The sequence below is a fragment of the Canis lupus genome, chromosome 21 (assembly GCF_048164855.1).
Source record: "Canis lupus baileyi chromosome 21, mCanLup2.hap1, whole genome shotgun sequence".
Classification (NCBI taxonomy): Eukaryota; Metazoa; Chordata; class Mammalia; order Carnivora; family Canidae; genus Canis; species Canis lupus.
This window is the reverse complement of record NC_132858.1, coordinates 18713628-18735568: the sequence shown is the minus strand read 5'-3', so window position 1 is coordinate 18735568 and position 21941 is coordinate 18713628. Positions and strand designations below refer to the sequence as shown.

Sequence of the window (21941 nt, the reverse complement as noted above, 5' to 3'; positions counted from 1 at the left end):
GCATTCACACACTTCAACAGCATGCTCTGCTCTTAGCTATCAGTCCTCCCCACCTTCTTCCTGCACTTCCAACCCCACTCCTAAAGTCCTCATGTACTTTCATTCTTTCTCTTTTATAAATGCTCACTACCTACTTTACTGCTTCCATTTCTCTGCCCTGAGCCAGGGCAGCCCAGGGTTTCTCTTACCTGCCAAGGCAGGATTAACAGGGCTGGACCCATTGAGGTTCTTCACTGGCACGGTGGGGACCCTGCGGAAGGCAAGAGCACATACGTTATGGTTTTGACAAGTGGGAACAAATGGATCAGTGTTGGAACCTCAAAAAAATTCACCTGCGGAGGGGTTCCCCTTTCATACAGAAACTACTTACCCCTACTAAAGGCAGGGTCAGTTCTTAGCACCGCAATCAAAAGGGTTACCTCTATTTATTTTTTTTTAATATTTTACTTATTTATTCATGAGCGACACAAAGAGGCAGAGACACAGGCAGAGGGAGAAGCAGGCTCCCTGTGGGGAGCCCGATGGGGGACTTGAATCATGACTTGAGCCCAAGGCAGACGCTCAACCACTGAGCCACGCAGATGTCCCAAGATTTCATTTATTTATTTTAGAGAGAGAGCAGGGGTCAGGGGCAAGAAAAGGGAGAGAGAGAATCTCAAGCAGACTCTTCACTGAGTTGGGGAGCCCAAACCGAGGCTTAATCCCATAACCCTGAGATCATGACCTGAGCCAAAATCAAGAGTCAGATGTTCATCTGACTGAGCCACCCAGGGTGCCAGAAGCATTACCTTTAAAATCTAAGACCAGGTCACCCCTCCACTCAAAACCTCAAACTCAGGATGGCTCCTCAGTTCACTCAAGGTCTCAGCGAGGCCTACACAGCCCTGCATGGCCTGCCCATATGCTCAAGCCTTCACCTCCCTTTTCTCTCCACATGTCACATACCATTTTACTCTGCTCCAGCTGTTCTTCCCAAATGCCAGCCACACTCCCTCCTCAGAGCCTTTGCATATGCTGCTCCTTCTACCTGAAATGCTCTACCAGCAGGCATCTGCTTAGCCTCCTCCTCCAGGTCCTTCAGTTGTGGCTTAACTTTTCATGAGGTTCCTAAGACCATCTGATTTTATACAACTCATCCCTCCCATCCCACCTCAATTCTTCTTACCTCACTCTATTGTTTTTTCATGGAACTTTACGATTTTAAAAAAAAGTAATAAGTTGTTTCTTTATTATCTCCCCTTCCAGAATCAAAGCTCTCTAAGGGCAAATATCTTTATTTCATTCAGAGCCTGACACTAGCAGGCATTCAGTGAGTATTAGCTCACCGGATGATAAATGAAGAAGCAAGTTTAAACTTGGGCGTACAGAAGAGTCCCCTGAGAAGCTTTTAAAAAGACAAGCACCCTGAATCAGAATTCCCACCGGTGGGGCACAAGAACTTGCATTTTCCCATGCTTTCGTGGAGAGGATGCAGATCCAGCCAGTCCCAGCCCAACATTGGGAAACCATTGCTCCAACAGCTGTCACCCCTCCTTTTCCCGGAGAAATCTAAATATCAGGCAAAGCCTCCTCCTCTTTCGGTCCTTCTCCCCAGAAACCCGAGCCAGGCTGGAGAGGAGTCTGCACAGCTGCTTGGGAAAGGCGAGGCCTCCCACGATGCCGAAGAGAAAAACAAGGGACACGTGGGGCTGAGTCTTGTGCCATCGCCCCTGCCACCCAGGCTTCCATGGCTGGGCTTGGAAGGAAAAGTGGGTCTGGAGACACACGGACGGGGTCACAGGTGGCTCCAGGAGCCCGAGAGCCTGAGAAGCCAGCAGGTCTGCCGTGGGGGCAGGGTGGTGCTGGGGAGACAGGAGGGGGCAGGGCACATTCGGTTGTTCCTTTACATTGTGCATTATTTGATTTGCCCGTTCATACTGAGCCCTACTTTGTGTGCGGTGTCCCGCCAGAGCCTGGGACGCAGCAGTGAACAGGGCAGCCCGGGGCCTTCCTCCACATGAGGTCATGGCGAAGACGCACAGAGCCCACCTGGTACCGGGCCCAGGTGTAACCGCTCCGGACGTGTAAGTCCATCTGAGACTTCCAACAACCCACGCAGGACGTGCTATCACTATTAACAACATTTTAACAGGCAAGGAGGTGGAGGCACAGAGAGGTTGGGCAAACTTGAGGGAGGCCACGCAGCTAAGGATTCAAACCCAGGAAATCTGGTTCCAGATCCCACCGTTGCAGCCACTGGCAAGCTGCGCTCTTGGGTCTGCGCGGATCTTCTATCACCCCCACTGTGGACAGAGAAGGTGAGAGCTCAGAAAGCAGATGGGATAAACCCACGACTAAGAAACAGGAGTCAGAAGGGGCCTCAAGGCTGCAGGAGGGCCTGTCTGTCCCCCAACAAGCCCGCGGGGGTGGGGGCTTCCCTGGCTACGCTTAGTCTTCCCAGGGCCTGTGTCCCTTCCCGGGACGAGGACATGTACTGGGAGGATAGGAAGCATGTGGAAGAACAGATGTGGGAGTAGCCCCCACAGGCTACTTTCCTCCCCAGGATAAATCCAACTCAGATGGGGGTCAAGGAAAAGCCAAAGTCAACACAAAAGAAAGTTGGCCAAGAAAAGAGGTCCAGCCTTGCTTCTGGACTCATGGGGCCAGGAGTCAGGAAAACCAGGGTCGAGACCCAGCCCTGCCAGTTACTCCTCACAACCTCCCTCAACTTTTTCTGGGCCTCAGTCTCCTTATCTGTGAGCCTGTGAGGGTCCGGAGTTACAGATGCCAGGAGCAAGGCAGCCTAAGCAATGCCTAAGAGCAAGGCGGCCGCCTAAGCCCTGGGTCTCCCACCCCGGCTGGTCTGGAGCCTGGGAGGGAAGGGTCCTGGGCCTGTGCCTATTTCCGGGCCCCCCACCAGGGGGCAGCGCTCGCAGCCCAGCCACGCATCTGCCTTCCCCCAGCCAGCTCCAAGGGCCCCTCTCCAGCTGATAAGTAGCTGTGATCTGGGGGACAAAAGGCACCTTTGTTCCCACAAACTGGACTGGCAGGTTTCCACACCCAATCTGGTGAACCAGGAAAGAGTCCCATCCCCAGAGCACAGCCCAAGAACTGGGGGAGGGGGCTGGGTGGGGTCCACATGAGGACCCCAGACTTCGGTGAATACCGGGAGGGGGGCAGGGTCCCCGCCTTTCCAGGAAATGGACCACGTGTCCAGTATGGTCTGGAGGTGGCAGGGAACTTGAGGAGGAGGGGGACGTTTGCTTATGGGACACAGAAGGGTACGGGGGCAGGGGCCCTCCGGGGTCAGGACACCTGCCTTCCAAGTCCAGCCTGGCACTGGATTCTGTGCCTTTGGGGGAGTCACACTGCCTCCGTGAACTTCAATGACCACATCCTGAGTTACCACATCCGTAACAGGGCACCCTACATCTCTGCCCTTGGGTCCCTGTGAGGAGTTAGGATCTGGGTCAAATACTCAGTAAACAGGCAAGCCCTATGTAAATGGGGTGGTTGTTTACATTTTTGTTTCCCAACTGTAAGAGGAAGTTGGGCTTGATAAAGCCTTTTCTCAGACTCTTGAAGACATGGAGGGTGAAGTGTAAAGCTGGGTGGTGGGGCAGTACTTAGGATTGTTGGTTGCAACACCCGATCCGCCCTCCCCCAAGGTGACGGGTTCTAATGGGAACCATGCAGGTGGCCCAGGAGTCCGCACCGGTCGCACACAGCTGCAGTCCCAGCTGTGCGTGCCTGAGGCCTCCTTCCAGAAACCAGCACCCCAGTGACTGGTATGCATCTCACGACTCGGCTCAGCCAAAGCCGTCTTGGCCTAACCAGGGGAAGACACCCTCCCCCATTCTGCCGGGCTGTTCTCAGTTTCCATTTCTGCTTCCATTTCTGTGCCTCAAACACAAAACTAAGAAAAGAGAGGAGCTGGCAAAAGGAGAAGACGGGGGCCGTCGGCAGGAGAAAAGCTCCGCAGATACCATGGTGAGAAGTGGTGTCTTTTTGCGAGTCCGTGAGCCGAGGCAGGAATCCTCAGGCCGGACAATGGTCTTGTCTCTCCAGCAACCGAAGTCGCGCCGGAGATCGAGAAAGCTCGATTCTGGAGGCGAGGGCCAGAGGGGCGACTCCTGCCCCCCACCACACAGCCCCCCTCTATTCTCTTTAGAAACCCCCTGCTTGTGTCTCTGAATAATTCACAGGGTCTTTTGTTCCCCCACAAACCCTGCTCTTCAGCCCACCTCTCCCGCCCTCCCTGGTCTTCCTTTTTTCCGTGGGAAAGTTGCTTGAAGAGCTCACGGACAGGCAGAGGAGGGGACGGGGCCATTCCACGACAGAAGGTCGATGGCAGCGCCAGACAAAGGCAGTGAGCACGCTAATTAAATGGCCAAGAAAGACTGGAGGAGAAGATGGTGGTGGGGGAGAGGGTGCTGGTAAGAGGTAGAAAAAGGAAAGGGCTGGAAGATAGAGGGGTAGGGCGGGGCCTCCCCTTTCAGGAAAACTGCAGAAATAAAGCTTGTTTCTATAGTCCTTTTGAAATGGCCATGCCCGGACCTCCGCCCCATTCTCTTGCTCGGGTCCCACAGGCAGGCGGGGGAAGAAAGCAGACATAAAGAGGCTGCCGGCCCCCTTGGTGAGATTTAAAGTGATCTGGGGGTCCCTTCCCTCAGTTTGGGCATGGGGGTCACTCGGCCTTTGCCAAGGGTGCCAGAAATGAGGCAGGGGCGTTAGACTCTGCTCAGCTTTGACTTCAATTCAACAAGGACCTCCAACAGATGACATGTGAATGACAGCTAATGCTGACTGGACTCCTCCTATGTGCCATGCCCTGGGCTAAGGCTATACTCTGAGGATCTCACTGAATCCTCCTGACAACCCTGATTAGGAAGGTACTATTGGGGATCCCTGGGTGGCTCAGCGGTTTAGCGCCTGCCTTCAGCCCAGGGCATGATCCTGAAGTCCCAGGATCGAGTCCCACATCGGGCTCCCTGCAAGGAGCCTGCTTCTCCCTCTGCCTGTGTCTCTGCCTCTCTCTCTCTCTCTGTGTCTCTCATGAATAAATAAATAAAATCTTAAAAAAAAAAAAAAAAAAAAAAGGAAGGTACTATCACCCTCCCATTTCACAGACGAGCAACCTGAATGCCGAAGATGCAAAATCTGCCCCCAAGTTACGCACCAAGAAACTTGATTTCCAGCCTGGGCAGTCAGGCTCTGGAGGCTGTGTTTCTTGTCCACTAGGTGAACCTCCCTCTGCCACACAAATATTTACCCTGGAACTCTGGCAGGGGCCCCAGGATGCTACCGGGTGACCTTGGAAACGGAGTGAGCAGTGGTGCAACTCAGGTGCCCTTCCCCTCTCCCAAACATTCTGCAAAGCTCAGAAGTAGTCATAGGAAAATCCCATGCACTTGACCTGCACTTGGCCATTTATAAACCGCCCTCGCACACAATGAGGAGCTGAGCTTTAGCCCCAAGGGCAGAAGACTAGGGGACTAAACCCTGGGCTCCAGCCCCCACTCTATGACACAGGAGAGCCATGTGGCCCTTCTTGGAAAGTCAACTCTGAGGGGCAGGGAATAAGAGAACACTGGCAAGTGTGGCTGGTAAGTTCTCAAGGGATGAACCTCCTTAGTGGAGGACTCCACAAGGACTCCATGGGGCAGGCCAGGCAAGCCTGAGGATCCCCAATTCATGCACGATGAAGCTGGACCTTGCAGAGACTCTGTGACTTCGGTTAGTGGCAGAGGCTGGAGTGAAGGCTGGGCCTCCCCTTCTGCGGTACACCCCCGGCCTCTTTCTTCCTGGCACTGAACCTCTATGTACTGACAGCCTCCTCTGGGCAGCCTGAATGTCACATTCAGGAGTCCAACCTCACTGCAGACTACCCTGACTGTCTGGGGCTCAGGGGTCACAGGCAGGGCCAGGCCTCTCCAGGGAAAGGGAAGAGTGGGCTAGTGTGAGAGGCCAATCTCACAGGAAATCAGGAGCTTGCAGGCAAAGGCTGTGGGTACCACATGGACTTGGGTCTCTCCCAATGGAAGATTAGGAAGACCAAGAAGATCATAAAAAGCCGTAACCACAGAACCTACAACACCACCAGGCTGTCACAGGAAGTACCGAGACAAGGCACACAAAGCACCTGGCACACATAGCTAAGTACTTGCAAAATATGCTCTATTATTCCCAGTCTGGAGTTACCCCCTCCAGTTTCAGAGAGACCAGAGGAAAGGGGCTAACCTCATTTGGCACCTACTGTATGCTAAGCACTGTGGTATGTGCTTCACAGAGAAGCAGCAGGACAGTTAGACATGTGTCTGACTCTGCCGTCGGACTTCCTAAAGTTTCAATCTTGGTCTCAGCCAATGATTGCCCTATGTCTTTGAGCAAAAGAACCTCTTGGTGTCTTCCAGGGTAAAATGGGACCAAAATGTCTACTTCAAAGAGTTGCTGTAAAGATTAAACGAGGTGACAAAGCCCCCAAACTGGATTCTGGTTAATATTGTCTGTTATGGCCTGGGGTGCATAACCTTGAACCCTGACAGGTAGCCTCACACAGGTATCATTACCGGCATTTACAGGGAAGGAAGTCAGGACTCTGGGATGTTAGGGATCTGCCTCGAATCACATAGCTATGGCAAAGTCTCAATTAGAAGCCAGATATGATGGGGGCACCTGGGTGGCTCGGTGGTTGAGCTTCTGCCTTCAGCTCAGGTCATGATTCCGGGGTCCTGGGATCGAGTCCCACATCTGGCTCCCTGCAGAGAGCCTGCTCCTCCCTCTGTGTCTCTCATGAATAAATAAATAAAATCTTAAAAAAAAAAAAAAAGAAGCCAGATATGATGGACCCCAGAGGCCAGGTCCACCCTTACCCACCACACCATGCTGCCTTCCACCTGCAGCCAGAGGGACAAGCAGCCTAAATCTTGGCAGCCCCTCTTTCATCTCCGACCCAGATCGGTACGGGTGAGTAAACGTTCAGAGGCACCCAGAGAAGTACCTACCCGGAGGCGATCAGCACCCGGGACTGGGCAATGGCCAGTCGCTGCAGGTTGGTCCGATTTAAAGTCGCCAGGGCCACCCTTCCGGTCTTGCCGTTGGCTCCAGGGGGACTGGCAGGAGAGCCCACGGTCCCCCCTGCCGGTGTGCTGGAGGCCTGTCGCCGGATCGCCTGCGACGGGACGGTCCTCACCGGGGCCCGGATGGTGCCCAGGCCATCTGGAGACTTGGCCCCAGGGCCCGGCGCGGGGGGCAGGTTCTTGCGGGCCGCGGGGGGCTGCAGCGGTGCGGTGCTCCCGTGGGCCACGGCCGCCTTGACGCTCATCACCAGGACGCACTGCGGGCAGGAGCAGGCCGGGGCGGCGGGCGCGGGGGCCGACGCGGGGCTGGCGGGCCAGGACTGGGCCTTGGCCAGGGTGCCGGTGACCATGGGGTAGACGAGGTCCAGGCGCCGGCGCACGCGGCGCTGGCGCTGGGTCTGCCGGTTGATCTGGCCCATGGTGCTGAAGTCGATGACGTAGCTGAAGCCGATGGGAGTGAGGTCGATCCAGGGGTGCTGCTTCTCATAGGCGTGCTGGATGGTGATGCCCACCTCCATGTCGTAGGGCGTCCAGGAACCGTTGTCATTCTCCCACTCCCACACCACACCCTTCCCGGGGGCCGAGGACGGGTCGTAGTAGTTGCGGCGAACTGGGCGGAGGGTCCCTGCGGAGTGGGACAGAGGACAGGGTCAGGGTCAGCAAGGAACGAACCTGGACTGTGTTGGTTCATTGGCAAACTGGAGCCAGTCCCACTGCGGGGTGGCCTGCTGCTGCCTACTGAGGTACGCACCCCAAATGGGGCCCCTTCCCGCCTTGGGGAGCATGCACTCGCTGGGAGCAGTGAAGGCTGTGGGGCAGTGCCATGGACCAGAAAGAGCACCTGTCCACCTGCAGTCGGGAGACCTTGGCTGCAGCCCAATCAGTCACTCCTGAGTTTATATAAAACTCCCCAACTTCCTTTCCTTCCCTGACATATAGTGAGTCCTTTGTAGAATGTTTGTGGAAATTAATTGAGACCCACTTACTTATGCAACAAATACGTATTTGTATGTGCCAGGTTCTGGATCTCTCGTAACCCCATAATTTGCATAAGGCCCTTAAGGCTCTTGACACCTAGTAGGTGCTCATAAATATCATATCACTTCTCCCCTAAGTGGCCCTGCCTGGAGGGATATGAAGGAAAAGAACACAAAGCCTAGAGGGAAGAGGAAGAAGACACGGCCTCCAGGAAGGCACCCCAGCCTTGGTGGAGCTAGAGCTCACCCTCTGTCCTTTTAAGGGTGCAGTAAAAACAAAAATAGAAAATCAGGGTGAGAGAACTCTTAGCTTTCGAGCATGAAATCTGGTATCAAAACAATGATAATGATCATAATGATCTTCTATTTCTCTAACAATTTTCTTTCAAAAAGCTCAAACCCTCCTAAAGATGCGATTGTCTCCCTGGGGGAGGGGGGAGCACAGGGAAGGGGCCAGGGTTAGTGCAGGGGGGAAGCAGCATAGGGGAAAGAATTTGCAGGTCTGGAGGGAAAGGAAAGCCTATAACTGTTGCCTCTTTCTCATCCCCCAGCACTCCCCCCCCCGCCCCCCAACCCCAAACTCGCATTCAGACTCACGCCCAATCAGGGCTCATTTCATGGCTATCAACATCAAGGCTGAAGATGCCTGGGTCAGGGCAGGGTGAGGGGGCCTGAGAGGGCTCCAAGGGTGTTCGAATCTCGCATCTGTCAGCTTAAGCCCTATCCATCAAAGTGGTGGGAAAAGGCTCCCCTTTGCAGGCCTCTGACCCACCCCCTCCTCCAACCCAGAGGGAGACACCAAGACCCAGGACAGAATTCCATTCAAGGGGGGAAGAAAAGGAACAATGGCTATTCAGGCCTTTGCCAGGGTCATCACCCGCCCCCCACCCAACTCTGAGCCCCTTAATGACCCAAAACATCAACATTCAGAGGCAGGAGGGAGAAGCAAAACAATCCCCTATTCAGCACCAGGAGCTCTGGTGGGGGACCAGAGTGTGGGGGGGAGATGGGAGGAAGAGAGGAGGAAGAAGGGGGGGTGGGCTCTAGTTCCTGGTTTGCCTCCATTTCCTTCCTAAGTAGCTGGGGGAAACAAAGAGCACAGGCTTCAGGGCCAACAGCGGACGCTCTGTCCCTTCCAGCTGTGTGATTAAGCCTCAGTTTCCTCCTCTGCTTGGGTCCTCCCCAGTCGCTACTTCAAAGGGTAGATTTGAGGATTAAAGGAAGGAAGGATTATAAAGCATGAAAATAACACCTGCCACGGGACAAGAGCTCAATAAAAGTTGGTTGATCATCACTGTCATTTATTTTCTATTATATGTCTAAGCAGGATGGAGAAGTCAGAGGAAAAGTTTAGTTCAGAGGATGTGTGGGGTGTGTGTGTGCGTGAAAGAGAGAGAGATTATATATAACTCCTTCTACTATCTTTATCATTTAGGAGGTGCCTAGCTCAGCCCATATGATCTTCATGGCAACCCTGGGATACACCTTTTAGAAACGAGGGGATTGACTTGAGAGAGCTTAAAGGACCCTATTCTCTATTCTCTCCAGGGAAGCAGGGGCAATGCACTTGTCCAATGCTCACAAATGTGCTTAAGAGGCATCCTTGACAACAGTGCTATCGATCCCAGAGATGCTGGAGAGCTGCCCCAGAACTTTGGGAAGCTAGCTGAGGCTGTTCCACACCCTTCCAGGTTTAGCTCCCCCAAGCCGGTCTTCTCCTCTAGGGTGAACAGACAAATGCTCTTCTATCCTCCTGCGTCCCTCACCTACTACTCGCCAGCTCTCGCCCCCTGAAATGCCCTCCTTTGCTATTTGTATCTATTGAAACCGTCCTCATTCGGATCCTGTGACCCGTTTCCTGATGTGTTCTCCCAATCCAAGCCCTCCCTCAGCAGGTGTGCACGTCTGCCTGCCTGCTGTGTACCCGAGACACCTGGAGTGGAGGTGGAGACACCACCATCCAGCTCTGTGCTCTGGCGCCGAGCGCGGGGCAGGGCAGTAACCAGAACTCCATGAACCTGCTGTGATTGATTGAAGACTTCTGGCTACTTCGGCATTTAATCACTTATCCCATATCGCTGAGTCCCCACTGGCTGCTATGAGGAATTCAGGCACTACTCAAAGAGCTTCCAGTCGAAAACTAGACAAGTGTGCAAATGACTATTTATGAAGAATATGCCAGAAGAAGGGTGCCAACAAAACGCAAGTGGGCCGAGAAAATCCGCCCATGTCCCCTCCATGCTTAAACTTTTTCCTTGACCTTCCCCTTGGGTCAGGACCTGACCCCCGTCCCAGCCCCCAATCTCTGCATCCATCTCACACCCCAATACGTTCTACCTGCATTTGTGCCACTCTGGCTTCTTCGAGTCTCAGCTCTCTGACATGCTTCTCCTCTCTGGGCCTTGTCACAATGCTGGGCCCTCCCCCACTCTGGCATCCTCACTGCTGCTCATCCTTCAGGGTTCATTCAGCTCATTTCCTCAAGGAAACATCTCCCGTCTGCCCTGACCAGATCAGATTCCCACTCCTACTTTTTTTTTTTTTAATGGCATTTATCTTGATGTGCAGTTACACGCTTATTGGTGTGATTCAATTTGGGGAACGTCTGTCTCTCTTCACTGGACTCCCGGTCCCATGAGAGGAGGCATCCAGGGGTTTGCTCATGCTTGTGCCCCCATGCCTGACATGTCCTAGGAGCTCCATAAATACTGATTGACTGGGATGCCTGCGTGGCTCAGCGGTTAATCATCTGCCTTCGGCTCAGGGCCTGATCCCGGGATCTGGGATCAAGTCCCACATCGGGCTCCCTGTGAGAAGCCTGCTTCTCTGCCTCTCTTTCTCTCTGTCTCTCATGAATAAATACATAAATCTTTAAAAAAAATATTGACTAAATGATGTAATGATGGTTGGGAGAACATTTCAAGAAATGGATGACAAGTACCGTAAGGCTTGAATAAGAAGGAGAATTTCAAGAGGCGAAAAGGGCATTTCAGGAGAAGGGGCTCTGTGAATAGCTAGAGGAGGGGGTGTCAGAGAATTCTAAGAGAATTCTAAGGGAATGTATGAGGATAAAAGGGACATCTGTTTGTCAGGAGTAGGGGAAAATAGAAGGCAGAGAGGAAGATAAACCTGGAAAGTCATGCTAGAGCCAAGGCATAGACAGTCTGGAATGCCAGGTTGTGATGCGTTTTATTTGTAGGCAATGAGGAGCCAGTGAAGTCTGTGACACACAGAAGTGACGTGACCAGAGCTGCTCGGTTAATTAGTTCCAGGTGAGAAATAATGAGGGTGTTGGCATTGAAAATGAGAGGGAGGTGACAGACTGGAGGGACCCCACCGAGAAGAAGTGGATAGGACTTGACCTTGAGTGGCTGAATGCTTTCCAAGGGAGGTTCCAGGATCATCTGCTTCCGGATCTCCGGGGGTACAGGTTAGCACCACCTTCTAGAGCACTCCCTGGCCACTATGAGGAGTCATCAGCATCTCTGGGGCCTGGGCCTGGGAATCTGCCTGTGAACACCCCCCCGTGGATTTTCACCACACACACTAATTTCAACAGCTGGGTCACATGGTCTATGCACTGGGCACCCCAACAAGCCTCTGAACCACAGAGTCAAAGAATCCTAAGTTCTTGCCTGAGGGCAGGTGGTAAAAAGTTGGCACTGTTTGCAGGTAGAGGGGTGTCATGAAGAAGAGTTGGTTTTTGGAGGGAAAGTTGCTGAGTTCGGTTCAGCCCCAGCAGGCCAAGAGAGATGGAAGGCCGACTTTAGAATCAAACTTGTGGGATGAAAAGAATTTCGTTGTGGGATTTCACTTCTCTGATTGTTTTCAGAGACCACTGTAGCTGGAATGTGCCAGCTAGTCTGGCCTCTATAATCAGGACCATGAACTAGATGATCCGAGGAATCCATTTAGTCCTTTGGGTGCAGTGACCCAAAGAAAAGGCCTCTAATGGGATAGGAATGAAGACTGTTCATATACTAAGCAGGGAGAAAGAGAAAGAAAATCAGTTTTTCCTGGCAACTCTTACACCTGTACTCCAAAGCACCTGAGATGTTTTGGCTCCTGGGAAATACAAAAGAAACACCTTCCACGCACGACCCAGTCTCGAGGGCACTTTACCTACATCTGTGCATCGCTGTGTCCCACTCCAGGCCTCTCCAAAGCCCCCCTCGGCCCCACTGGAATGTCTTACGAGGGCAAAGCCCTGGATCTTTCCTTATTGGGATATTCCACATGCCTGGAACAGCGCCTGCATGAAGTGGGTGCTCCAGGAGTGTTCACCAATGACAGAGCCGAGCATGGGACACTTGATTTGGCATCTCAGCTCTGCCATCGACTAGCTGTAAAACTCTGAGCAATTCACCTCTTCCAAGTTGTTTCCCTTCCTATAAAATGGGGACAGTAGGTTCTTCTTAAGATCGAGGATTGAGCAAGACAATGTGTGCAATGGTCTTGGAGTGTCCCCCACACTGTATCGACCATGTGGTCCTCGTGACACTTGCATGCTCCACTCCTGTGCTCACACAGGGCAGAGAGTATCGTATCACACAGAGTCCCTGTGTGTTGCACCACCGCCACTGCTAAGCAGTATCCTTGCCCTCACAGGGGCCAAACCCATCCACCTGCCCATCTGCATGATGACAGGATAGGAGCCAGAGCAATCTTAAGGCTGCTCTTCATCCTCCAGAGAAAAATGAGGCCTGAGCAGCTAAGGGATTTGCTCAAGGTCACCCAGGAAGCCAGTGAGTGTGGGGTGAGAGCCTGGGTCATGTCTTCCCACTCCCAGCCTGGGGCTCCCTCCCCATGTCCTGCTGCTGGAGCCTGGAGGTGCTGGTGATCAGATGTGCTGGAAGATACAAGAGACAGGGATGCTGAAGGACAACCCTCCAATCACTGCCGTACGACAGAAAAGGTGAGCCCAGTCAAGGCAAATGACCCGTAGATGGACCCAAACAAGACTCTGGAAGCAGCCAAGACCATCCCCTCGAGTGCCCTGTCTCCTCCCTCCTTCCAGATTCCCAAAACACTGGCGGAGACCAGCATAGAGTGCAAATAACCTCAAACCCAGAGGCCTCGTGGGGAGGAAGGGCCCAGGGCAAACAAAGGCGGCAGAGGGTATCTGTACCCTCCCAGCCATCTCCCTGGAGACAGGGTGGGCGAGACTGGAGCCCCGGGGAGCCCAGAGTCTGAGGCCTCACTCCCAGCAGGGCAGGCAACTTCTGGAGAGACAAAGCGCCCGTGTCAGGAAATGTCCCCACACAGAGGAGGCAACAAAAAAAGAGAGGACTCGCCTCTAGGCAGGGGACTTCCAGCTCTCCTTTGTTTATGGGGATGTTTCTGGTTCCCAGCTTCAAACTGCGGCTTGGGGATGGCGGGTAATTTAATTAAACATTGCCAGGGCTTGGCCGAGGTTGCCTGGGCGCCGGCAGTATAAAGTTCCTACCCTGTCGTGGTCTCATCAATGAGCTATATTGAGAGGAACTGTGTGTCTGCTGGCAGAGAAGGGAGAGGAGGGGGCTCCGAGCCAGAAACCCAGAGATTCTATTCTGCTTTGACAAGCTCCTTGACAGCCCGGCATTCCTGGGAATGCAGCCCAGTGCCTTCGGCACCCAGCGCAGGGCCTGGCACTGGGAGAAAGGCACGCAGCACCCGCTCACCCACTGACCACTAGCATGAGTGCACGAAACCTAAGCTGTCGGAGTCGTGGCCTCTAAGACGGAAAGGAATGCACGACAGACCCTGAGGCCCTCTGTAAAATGAGGCAGGGTCTAGCAAGCTCCCTGGCTCTGGTCTAAAATCTGAGAAGCCATCAGGCCCTGGCCAGCCTGGCCTCTGGGAAGGGTGGTCAGACCTGGGGACCATAGCTTCTGTCCCTCAACCCCATTTTCTCTGTCACTTCACATCTGTCGAGAGGATGCCCTTCATTCCCGTCTTAGATACCCCTAAACACTGATTAAACTTCACCCCCTCCCCAAATGTCGAACAGGGGCTGGGACATTTGTGTCACCAGGGTGTTTCTCTTCATGCTGCAGAGATTTAGTCTGAAACGGAAAAGCTAAAATCCGCCTGTCTGTTCTGAGCAGGGTTGGAATGTCCCGTCAGGTGTCTCCCTGGTCCCACCTCCAAGGGCTCAGCAGCCACCCTCCTCCTCCCCCAAGCTGCCGCCTCCCCCTTTTCACCTCCACAACCTTTACCCCAATTGCCCAATTACATTCTCTCCCTCCTCCGTGGCCACACTTAATCCTCTTTCTCAATCTCCCCACATTCCTCCTCATTCCCTCCTCTGCCCAGTCTCTCTCAGCTCCACCTCCCTCCCTTTCTCACCAGGGTTTAAGCCCCTCCAGATGCTAACACTTCTGGAATCCTTTCCCCCAGAAAGCTTTACTCAGTTGGCCAGGAGCTGCAAAGTCCCTGGCAAAGAGGCTGCTGGGAGTTATGCCTAAAGATGGGGACAAGAGAGTGGAGAGACACCCTTTTCCCATGACAATCCTAATTAGCACACAGGATGTGGGGGCTTTCCAAGGAGGCCGGGATGCCCTGTTCAAGCAGCTGTTCACTGATCCTCTGGGACTCCCCGGGTCATCCTCTCTAGCCTCACCCCACCACACCTGCTCCTCCAGGCTCTTGGGCCACACTCTTGGGAAAGCCCACCCAGATTCCAGAAGTAACCTCCCCGCCCCCAACCCGCAGTGAAGAGACTACTGGAGAGGCAGGCCCATCCCAGGTCCTTAATTAAGCCTGGACACCCTGAGCTGAGCCAAGACAAGTCCAACTGCCCTGCGGGTGACCCACCATCCTGACCTTCTCCATGCAGGCTTTCTGCCTTGCTCTGACCTGGAAAGGCTGGTCAGCAGGGAAGTGGGATCGTGGTGGCCCCCCGGTGGCAACTTGATTCTCATGAGAAGACAAGGGCTTGTGCTCTGGGAGACCAGAGTGTCCCTGCTAGGGGATGGTTTCAGGAGGAAGCTTGGGGACCCTTTCTCCTTAGGAATCCACCTCCTCCCCCTCCTCCCCAGACAAAGGGAGCGGCTGCCCTGCCAGGCATTCCGAGCCGGCCCTCCGCCTCCCCCTCCATCTGCTCTGGCCTGTTGCTTCAGCACTTGGAGGGCACAGGCGGCGGCCCCAATGCCACAGCAGCACCCAGGGCCTTTCGTGCCCCGGGATCCCCCAGCTGCAGGCACCTTCCCGGGTGCCTGCCGTTCCCAGACCAGAGCACAGCGCACACCTTCAGGGAACCCCTGCTGCCCTCCTCGGGTTCCCACCCCAGGACCCCGCCGTGGGAAGGCATCCCACGCAGAAGGGGTTGGAGGCCGTAAGGTGTGTGCCGGGGGGAGGGGGGTGCGAGGCAAAGCGGGGTCAGCCGAGGCGTGAGGAGGGCAGCAGGACGGCTCTCCCCGCGGCCGGAGCGGGGGGCTGCGCCGGCCCTCGGATCTATTTCCACGCGGGAGTACTTGGGGCCACCGAGCGCTTAAAGGCGGGCGCGGAGGGGGGGCTTCTCCGCTGGAAGCTCGATTTGCACCACCAGAACGCCCGTGCCCCTTGCACCGACATTTACTGGCCGAGGAGCGCGGGGATCTTAATCCAGAGGACCAGGGAGCAAAGCGCCCCCTTCCACCACCACCTCCCGGCGGCACGGAGCCCCGAGCTGCGGGCGGGTGCGTCCCGGTGGGCTCGGGCGCGAGGTCCAGGGCCGGGGGGGGTGGGGGGGGCGCCGGCTCACCCGTGTCCTGGCGGAACTGGTTCATGGACTGCAGGTCGATGATGTAGGGCGCGAGCCGGCTGTCCACCTGGCCCAGCACCACGCTGCCCCCGGCGCGGGGCCCGGCGCGCACCACCGCCTCGATGTGGTGGCTCACGGCCGGGCTGTAGGGGCGCCAGCGGCCGTGCTCGTTCAGCCATTCCCAGACCACCACGGCCGAGGCCAGGAGCATGGCGAGCCCGGGGCGGCTGCGGCGGCGGCGGCGGCGGCGGCGGCGGGGGCGGGGGCGGCGGGGGCGCGCTGCCCGCCCCCGGGGCCCCGCGCGCCGGTCCTCCTCCGCTTCCTCCCGCGCCGCCGCCCGCGGGCCTCGGCCGCGCCCCCCGCCCCGCGCCCCGCCGCCCCGGGCAGCCTCAGCTCCGGCCCATGGGCCGCCCCCGGGCCGCGCATCCACCGGGGCGCCGACACCCGGGCCGCCCGGCCCCGACCGCGCGCCGCCGCCGCCGCCGCCGCCGCTGCCGCTGCTCCGCGGGGTCGGGCGGCTTCATGCAAATGCACGCGGGCCCCCGCCTCGCAGAGCCGCGGCGGGCCGGGCGGGCGGGCGGCGAGCCCCGAGCACCAGTTGCGCCCCGGACTCCGCAGACGCCCGGGGCGGGGGGCGCGCGCTCGCGCTCGCTGCGAGAGGCACGCCGGGCTCGCTGCCCGCGCCCCTCCCCTCCCCGCCGCCGCCTCGCCGAGAGCTCCCCCTCCCTGCGGCCTGCTCCGTGGCCACCGGAGGGCGGCGCCCCTCCCGAGCCGGCCGAGCGCCTGCGGGGCTTCCCCCCGGGCCCGGGCCCCGAGGGCGAGCGCGCAGGACGCGCCCCGGGGCCGCAGCCTCCCTCCCAGAGACGGAAGCCTCTTTCTTTCTTTCTTTCTTTCTTTCTGGGATTCGGCGTGACCACACCGGCTCGCGCACGCACCCGCACTTGCACCCCCGCAGCCGCTCGCCCCCCGCGCTCGGGCCCCCATGACCTCATCGGCCCCGCGTCCCCAGCTGTCCGTCAAGGATGCGGAGCCACGCCCCCTGCCGGCCCGCGGCCCCGCCGCTCCGGCGCCCCCTGCCGGCCGCGGCACGCACTACGGCCCGGCTCGCAGCGACTCGGTGCCCGCGGCTTCGTGTCCCTGCGGAGGGCGAGGGGGTTCTCTCTGCTTCTCCACGTGGATGGACCTGGAGGGTATTACGCTGAGTGAAATAAGTCAATCGGAGAAGGACAAACATTATATGGTCTCATTCATTTGGGGAATATAAGAAATAGTGAAAGGGAATAAAGGGGAAAGGAGAGAAAATGAGTGGGAAATATCAGAAAGGGAGACAGAACATGAAGACTCCTAACTCTGGGAAACTAACAAGGGGTGGTAGAAAGGGAGGTGGGTGGGGGGTGGGGGTGACTGGGTGATGGGCACTGGGGGGCATTTGATTGGATGAGCCCTGGGTGTTATTCTGTATGTTGGCAAATTGAACACCAATAAAAAATAAATTTACTATTAAAAAAAAAAAAAAGCCACCGTGGTCCAGCCGAATCGATTTATCCTGCAGGGTTTCTAGGAACGAAGTCAGGGGACCCCAGCGAGGCTTGGTTGTTTGCACCGTCACTAGTTAGTATGGAAAATGCTCTAGAAGGGCAAGATTCCGTGTGAATTTTGCCAGAGAACACGGACTTCGTTGTGCTGAGGTCGCAACCAACATCGAATTCAGATGATGAAGAAGAGCCAGGGTAGGGTGTGGAAACATAAAAGCACTGTATGTGTTAGGGGCTGGCACCATGAATCTCTTTGAAATAATTGTCTTCTTTCATAATATCGACTTTTTTGGTGCAGAAGATTTGCTTTCTCACAGCCCTCCTTTCTTCTAGGATCGTATTACCCGTATCATCTTCATCCCTCTGCCCTCACCTCCTCCCCCAGGGGTTCTCAATACAAAGAAAAGGAAAAATATCAGATAGGCCCCTCTTCCAGCCTCCTAAAAGCACTAGAGTGGAGGCTGCCTCCCAGTGTTGTTCCTAGTGGTGCCCTCACCCCAAAGTGGCACCATGTTGGGCAAGGGCACTTGCACTAGATCTGACTTGTGGTGTGACTTCTAGAGATTCCAGTTAGTCTCTCCCTAAGGCCAGCCCCTCCATCGGACCCAATCAACATCTTCATCAAAACATCAAATTTCAGAGTTTGAAGGACAGAAGAAGAAAAAGTAAAGGAGATCTTAATTTATCCTACTAAAAGCCAGTATTATTCTTATTTTACAAACAACGAGGCTCAAGGAATTTAAGCAGTTTGCTTTAGACATATTTAGCCAGCCAGAGGGGAAACTGGCATTCAAAACTAGTCTGACTCTCCTCCAAAAAATGCCTACTCCATCATACATGTTCTATGATAAGAAGGTAGTGCAGTTAGAAACAAAATATGTGGCCATGTAAAAGTTTCCGTGTGAAGAACAGAAGGGGGAACATGAGAATAGGGTGTTCTGGAAGAACAAAAGTAAAAGAAAGGGTAATCTAAAGCTTTATTGAGCTATTTTTCTTTCCAGTCACATGACCAAGAGTATGAAGACTGGAAACTTTTCTTGTGGCCTGCGTCAGTATAGATCCAGAACTGTCAGTAATGATTTAAGGGGATGCTGGAAGTAGTTGGGGGAAAACAGCACCTGACCGGCTCCACCAGAAATTCTCAAGTGGAAAACACCTAAACCGGATCAGAGGGCTATGAACAAATGTTAGGCTGGCCACTCGAAAGATGAATGGTTGTTTGAAAGGTGGATAGGAAGTAGAAAGAAACTGGCTCTTACCTATGTCCAGCTTGATCCTGTGCCTGGTGTTCTTGTCTCTGCCACGTTAAAGATGGCAGTGTGTTACAACAGAACAAAAATGCCAGATGACACAAGAGAGGGTTTGTATATAACCCGATTCATTTGTAAAAGGAGGTGAATATATAGATGACTTGGCATTAGTCATCAGTTACCGTTGTAAGATGTGTGTTTTTTTCATAAGCTAGGATGCCAAGATCTATAAAGAACTTATTAAACTCAACAGTAAAGAAACAAACAATCCAATCATGAAATGGGCAAAAGACATGAACAGAAATTTCACAAAGGGGGATCCCTGGGTGGCGCAGTGGTTTAGCGCCTGCCTTTGGCCCAGGGCGCGATCCTGGAGACCCAGGATCGAATCCCATATCGGGCTCCTGGTGCATGGAGCCTGCTTCTCCCTCTGCCTATGTCTCTGCGCCTCTCTCTCTCTCTCTCTCTCTCTCTGTGTGTGTGACTATCATAAATAAATAAATTTAAAAAAAGAAAGAAATTTCACAAAGGAAGACATAGACATGGCCAACAAGCACATGAGAAAATGCTCCGCATCACTTGCCATCAGGGAAATACAAATCAAATCCACAATGAGATATCACCTCACACCAGTGAGAATGGGGAAAATTAACAAGATGTGGAGAGGATGTGGAGAAAGGGGAACCCTCTTGCTCTGTTGGTGGGAATGTGAACAGGGACAGCCACTCTGGAAAACTGTGTGGAGGTTCCTCAAAGAGTTAAAAATAGATCTGCCCTAGACCCAGCAATTGCACTGCTGGGGATTTATCCCAAAGATACAGATGCAATGAAACGTCGGGACACCTGCACCCCGATGTTTCTAGCAGCAATGTCCACAATAGCCAAACTGTGGAAGAAGCCTCGGGGTCCATCGAAAGATGAATGGATAAAGAAGATGTGGTTTATGTATACAATGGAATATTGCTCAGCCATTAGAAATGACAAATACCCACCATTTGCTTCAACATGGATGGACCTGGAGGGTATTATGCTGAGTGAAATAAGTCAACCGGAGAAGGACAAACATTATATGGTCTCATTCATTTGGGGAATATAAAAAATAGTGAAAGGGAATAAAAGGGAAAGGAGAAAAAATGAGTGGGAAATATCAGAGAGGGAGACAGAAGATAAAGACTCCTAACTCTGGGAAACGAACGGCGGGGTGGTGGAAGGAGAAGTGGGCAGGGTGGCTGGGTGGTGGGCACTGAAGGGGGCACTTGATGGGATGAGCACTGGGTGTTATGCTATATGTTGGCAAATTGAACTCCAATAAAAAAATAAGCTAGGATAATTTGTAATTTATAACAACCCATCTGGCCATCATAATTTATAATTGTATCAACAATGATAGTAATGTATTTGTTTACATTTCTCAGATCTCCCAAGACAATCTAATTTCAACTAATCTGTACCATAAACCCCTGAAAACCTCAGACATTTTACTTTAGTATCCAAACTATGTCTCCCTAGTTGCCTCCTGTTCCAAGTGGTGTACTCATCTTTAAACCAAGTGAGGTGCCCAATCTGTAATTTGAAATACAGCAACTATAATAAAACCTCACTAACTGGGGGCACCTGGGTGGCTCAGTGGTTGAGCATCTGCATTTGGCTCAGGTCATGATCTTGGGGTCCTGAGATTGAGTCCCGCATTGGGCTCCCTACGTGGAACCTGCTTCTCCCTCTGCCTGTGTCTCTGATTCTCTTTCTGTGTCTCTCATAAACAAATAAAAATCTTAAAAAAAAAAAAACCTCACTAACTGATACTGATTGGAATGAAGCCAATCTAAATTGTTCAAAGGTATAATCTGATAATAGTTCAAAAAGTGTTGTCATCACTTAACACTAAGTTTCAATGAAGAAAGCATTCTCCTTCCTGTGGAATGTTCATAGGCAAAAGCCATTCTTTTTTCCAGTTACCCATTGCTCTGTATCAAACACCCTAAAATTAGTGGCTGAAAACAGCAGCAAGTATTTGCTCTGCCCCACACGGAGGGGTGGCGGGGGGCTGGGATCATGGGCAGGCTTGCTCATTCACTTCTAGTGCTTGATGCTGGCTGTCATCCGGGAATTCAGGTGCCCAACCACCTACAGATGGCCTACGTTGCGGATTGGCTTCTTCGTAGCGCAGAGGTTGAGTTCCAAATGAGTATGACCCAACACAAAGAGCCAGACAGAAGCTGCATTGCCTTCTCTATAAATTAAGTTTTTAATTTTAATTTTATTTTTTAAAAGATTTTATTTATTCATGAGAGAGACAGAGAATGAGGCAGAGACACAGGCAGAGGGAGAAGCAGGCTCCATGCAGGGAGCCTGATGTGAGACTCGATCCGGGGACCCCGGGGTCATGCCCTGAGCCAAAGGCAGGTGCTAAACCGCTGAACCGCTGAGCCACCCAGGCGTCCCAAGTTTTTTTATTTTTATGAATTCAGAGTTCACATGTACTTCCCCCCCCCCATGTTACCCAACGGTAACATCTTATAAAACTATATTTAGAAAAGTATCATACCTGGGGGCCTGGCTGTCTCAGTAGATAGGTTTGACTTGATCTTGGGTTTTTTGTTTGTTTTTTTAAGGATTTCACTTATTTATTCATGAGAGACACACAGAGTGAGACAGAGACATAGGCAGAGGGAGAAGCAGGCTCCCTGTGGGGAGCCCGATGGGGGACTTGATCCCTGGAACCCTGGGATCACGCCCTGAGCCAAAGGCAGATGCTCAACCACTGAGCCAACCAAGGGTCCCTTATCTTGTGGTTTTAAATTCCAGGCCCACATTGGATATAGAGATCACTCAAAAATAATAAAATCTTTTTTTAAAAAAGTGTTATAACGTATCCTACTGATATTGACACAGTCAAGATACAGAACACTCAGAATCCTGTCCCTTTATTGATACAATTTTCACTGTACCATATATTATACAAGGTATACAAAATACATACTTTGTAACCAAGTGTATACAATACACACTTCTACTACCACAAAGATTCCCTATGTGGCCCTTTGTAGCTACAAGCAATCCTCCCCTGCCATGCTGTCCTTCACCCCTGGCAATCCCTAATATATTCCTGTATCTATAATTTTGTCATTTCAGAAATGTTATGTAAATGGAACCATAGACTACATGACCTCTTGGGACTAGTTTTTCCTACTCAGCATAATTCTCTAAAGATCCATCCAGATTGTTGTGTATATAAAGAGTATGTTTCTTTTTTTTTTAAGATTTTATTTTATTTATTTATTCATGAGAGACACACAGAGAGAGGCAGAGACATAGGAAGAGGGAGAAGCAGGATCCTCGCCCGGAGCCCGATGTGGGACTCGATCCCTGGACTGGGATCACACCCTGAGCAGAAGGCA

The 21941-nt window shown here is 53.3% G+C and overlaps 1 protein-coding gene across 2 annotated transcripts in view; it reads right to left on the bottom strand.

The window, feature by feature from the left end:
- Nucleotides 1-16768, bottom strand: part of DTX4 (deltex E3 ubiquitin ligase 4) — a 35906-nt gene extending 19138 nt beyond the window's left edge. The window contains exons 1-3 of one of the 2 annotated variants that reach the window (XM_072790941.1): nucleotides 16694-16768; nucleotides 6984-7683; nucleotides 189-250 (exon numbers count right to left, since the gene is read on the bottom strand). In XM_072790941.1, coding sequence (XP_072647042.1) covers nucleotides 189-250; nucleotides 6984-7683; nucleotides 16694-16742 — 811 coding nt within the window. In that variant the 5' untranslated portion in view covers nucleotides 16743-16768. Of the gene's footprint in view, nucleotides 1-188; nucleotides 251-6983; nucleotides 7684-15758; nucleotides 15996-16693 lie in introns of those variants that run through there. The other variant, XM_072790940.1, reaches the window with a different exon arrangement.
- Between the last annotated feature and the right edge of the window lie 5173 nt (nucleotides 16769-21941).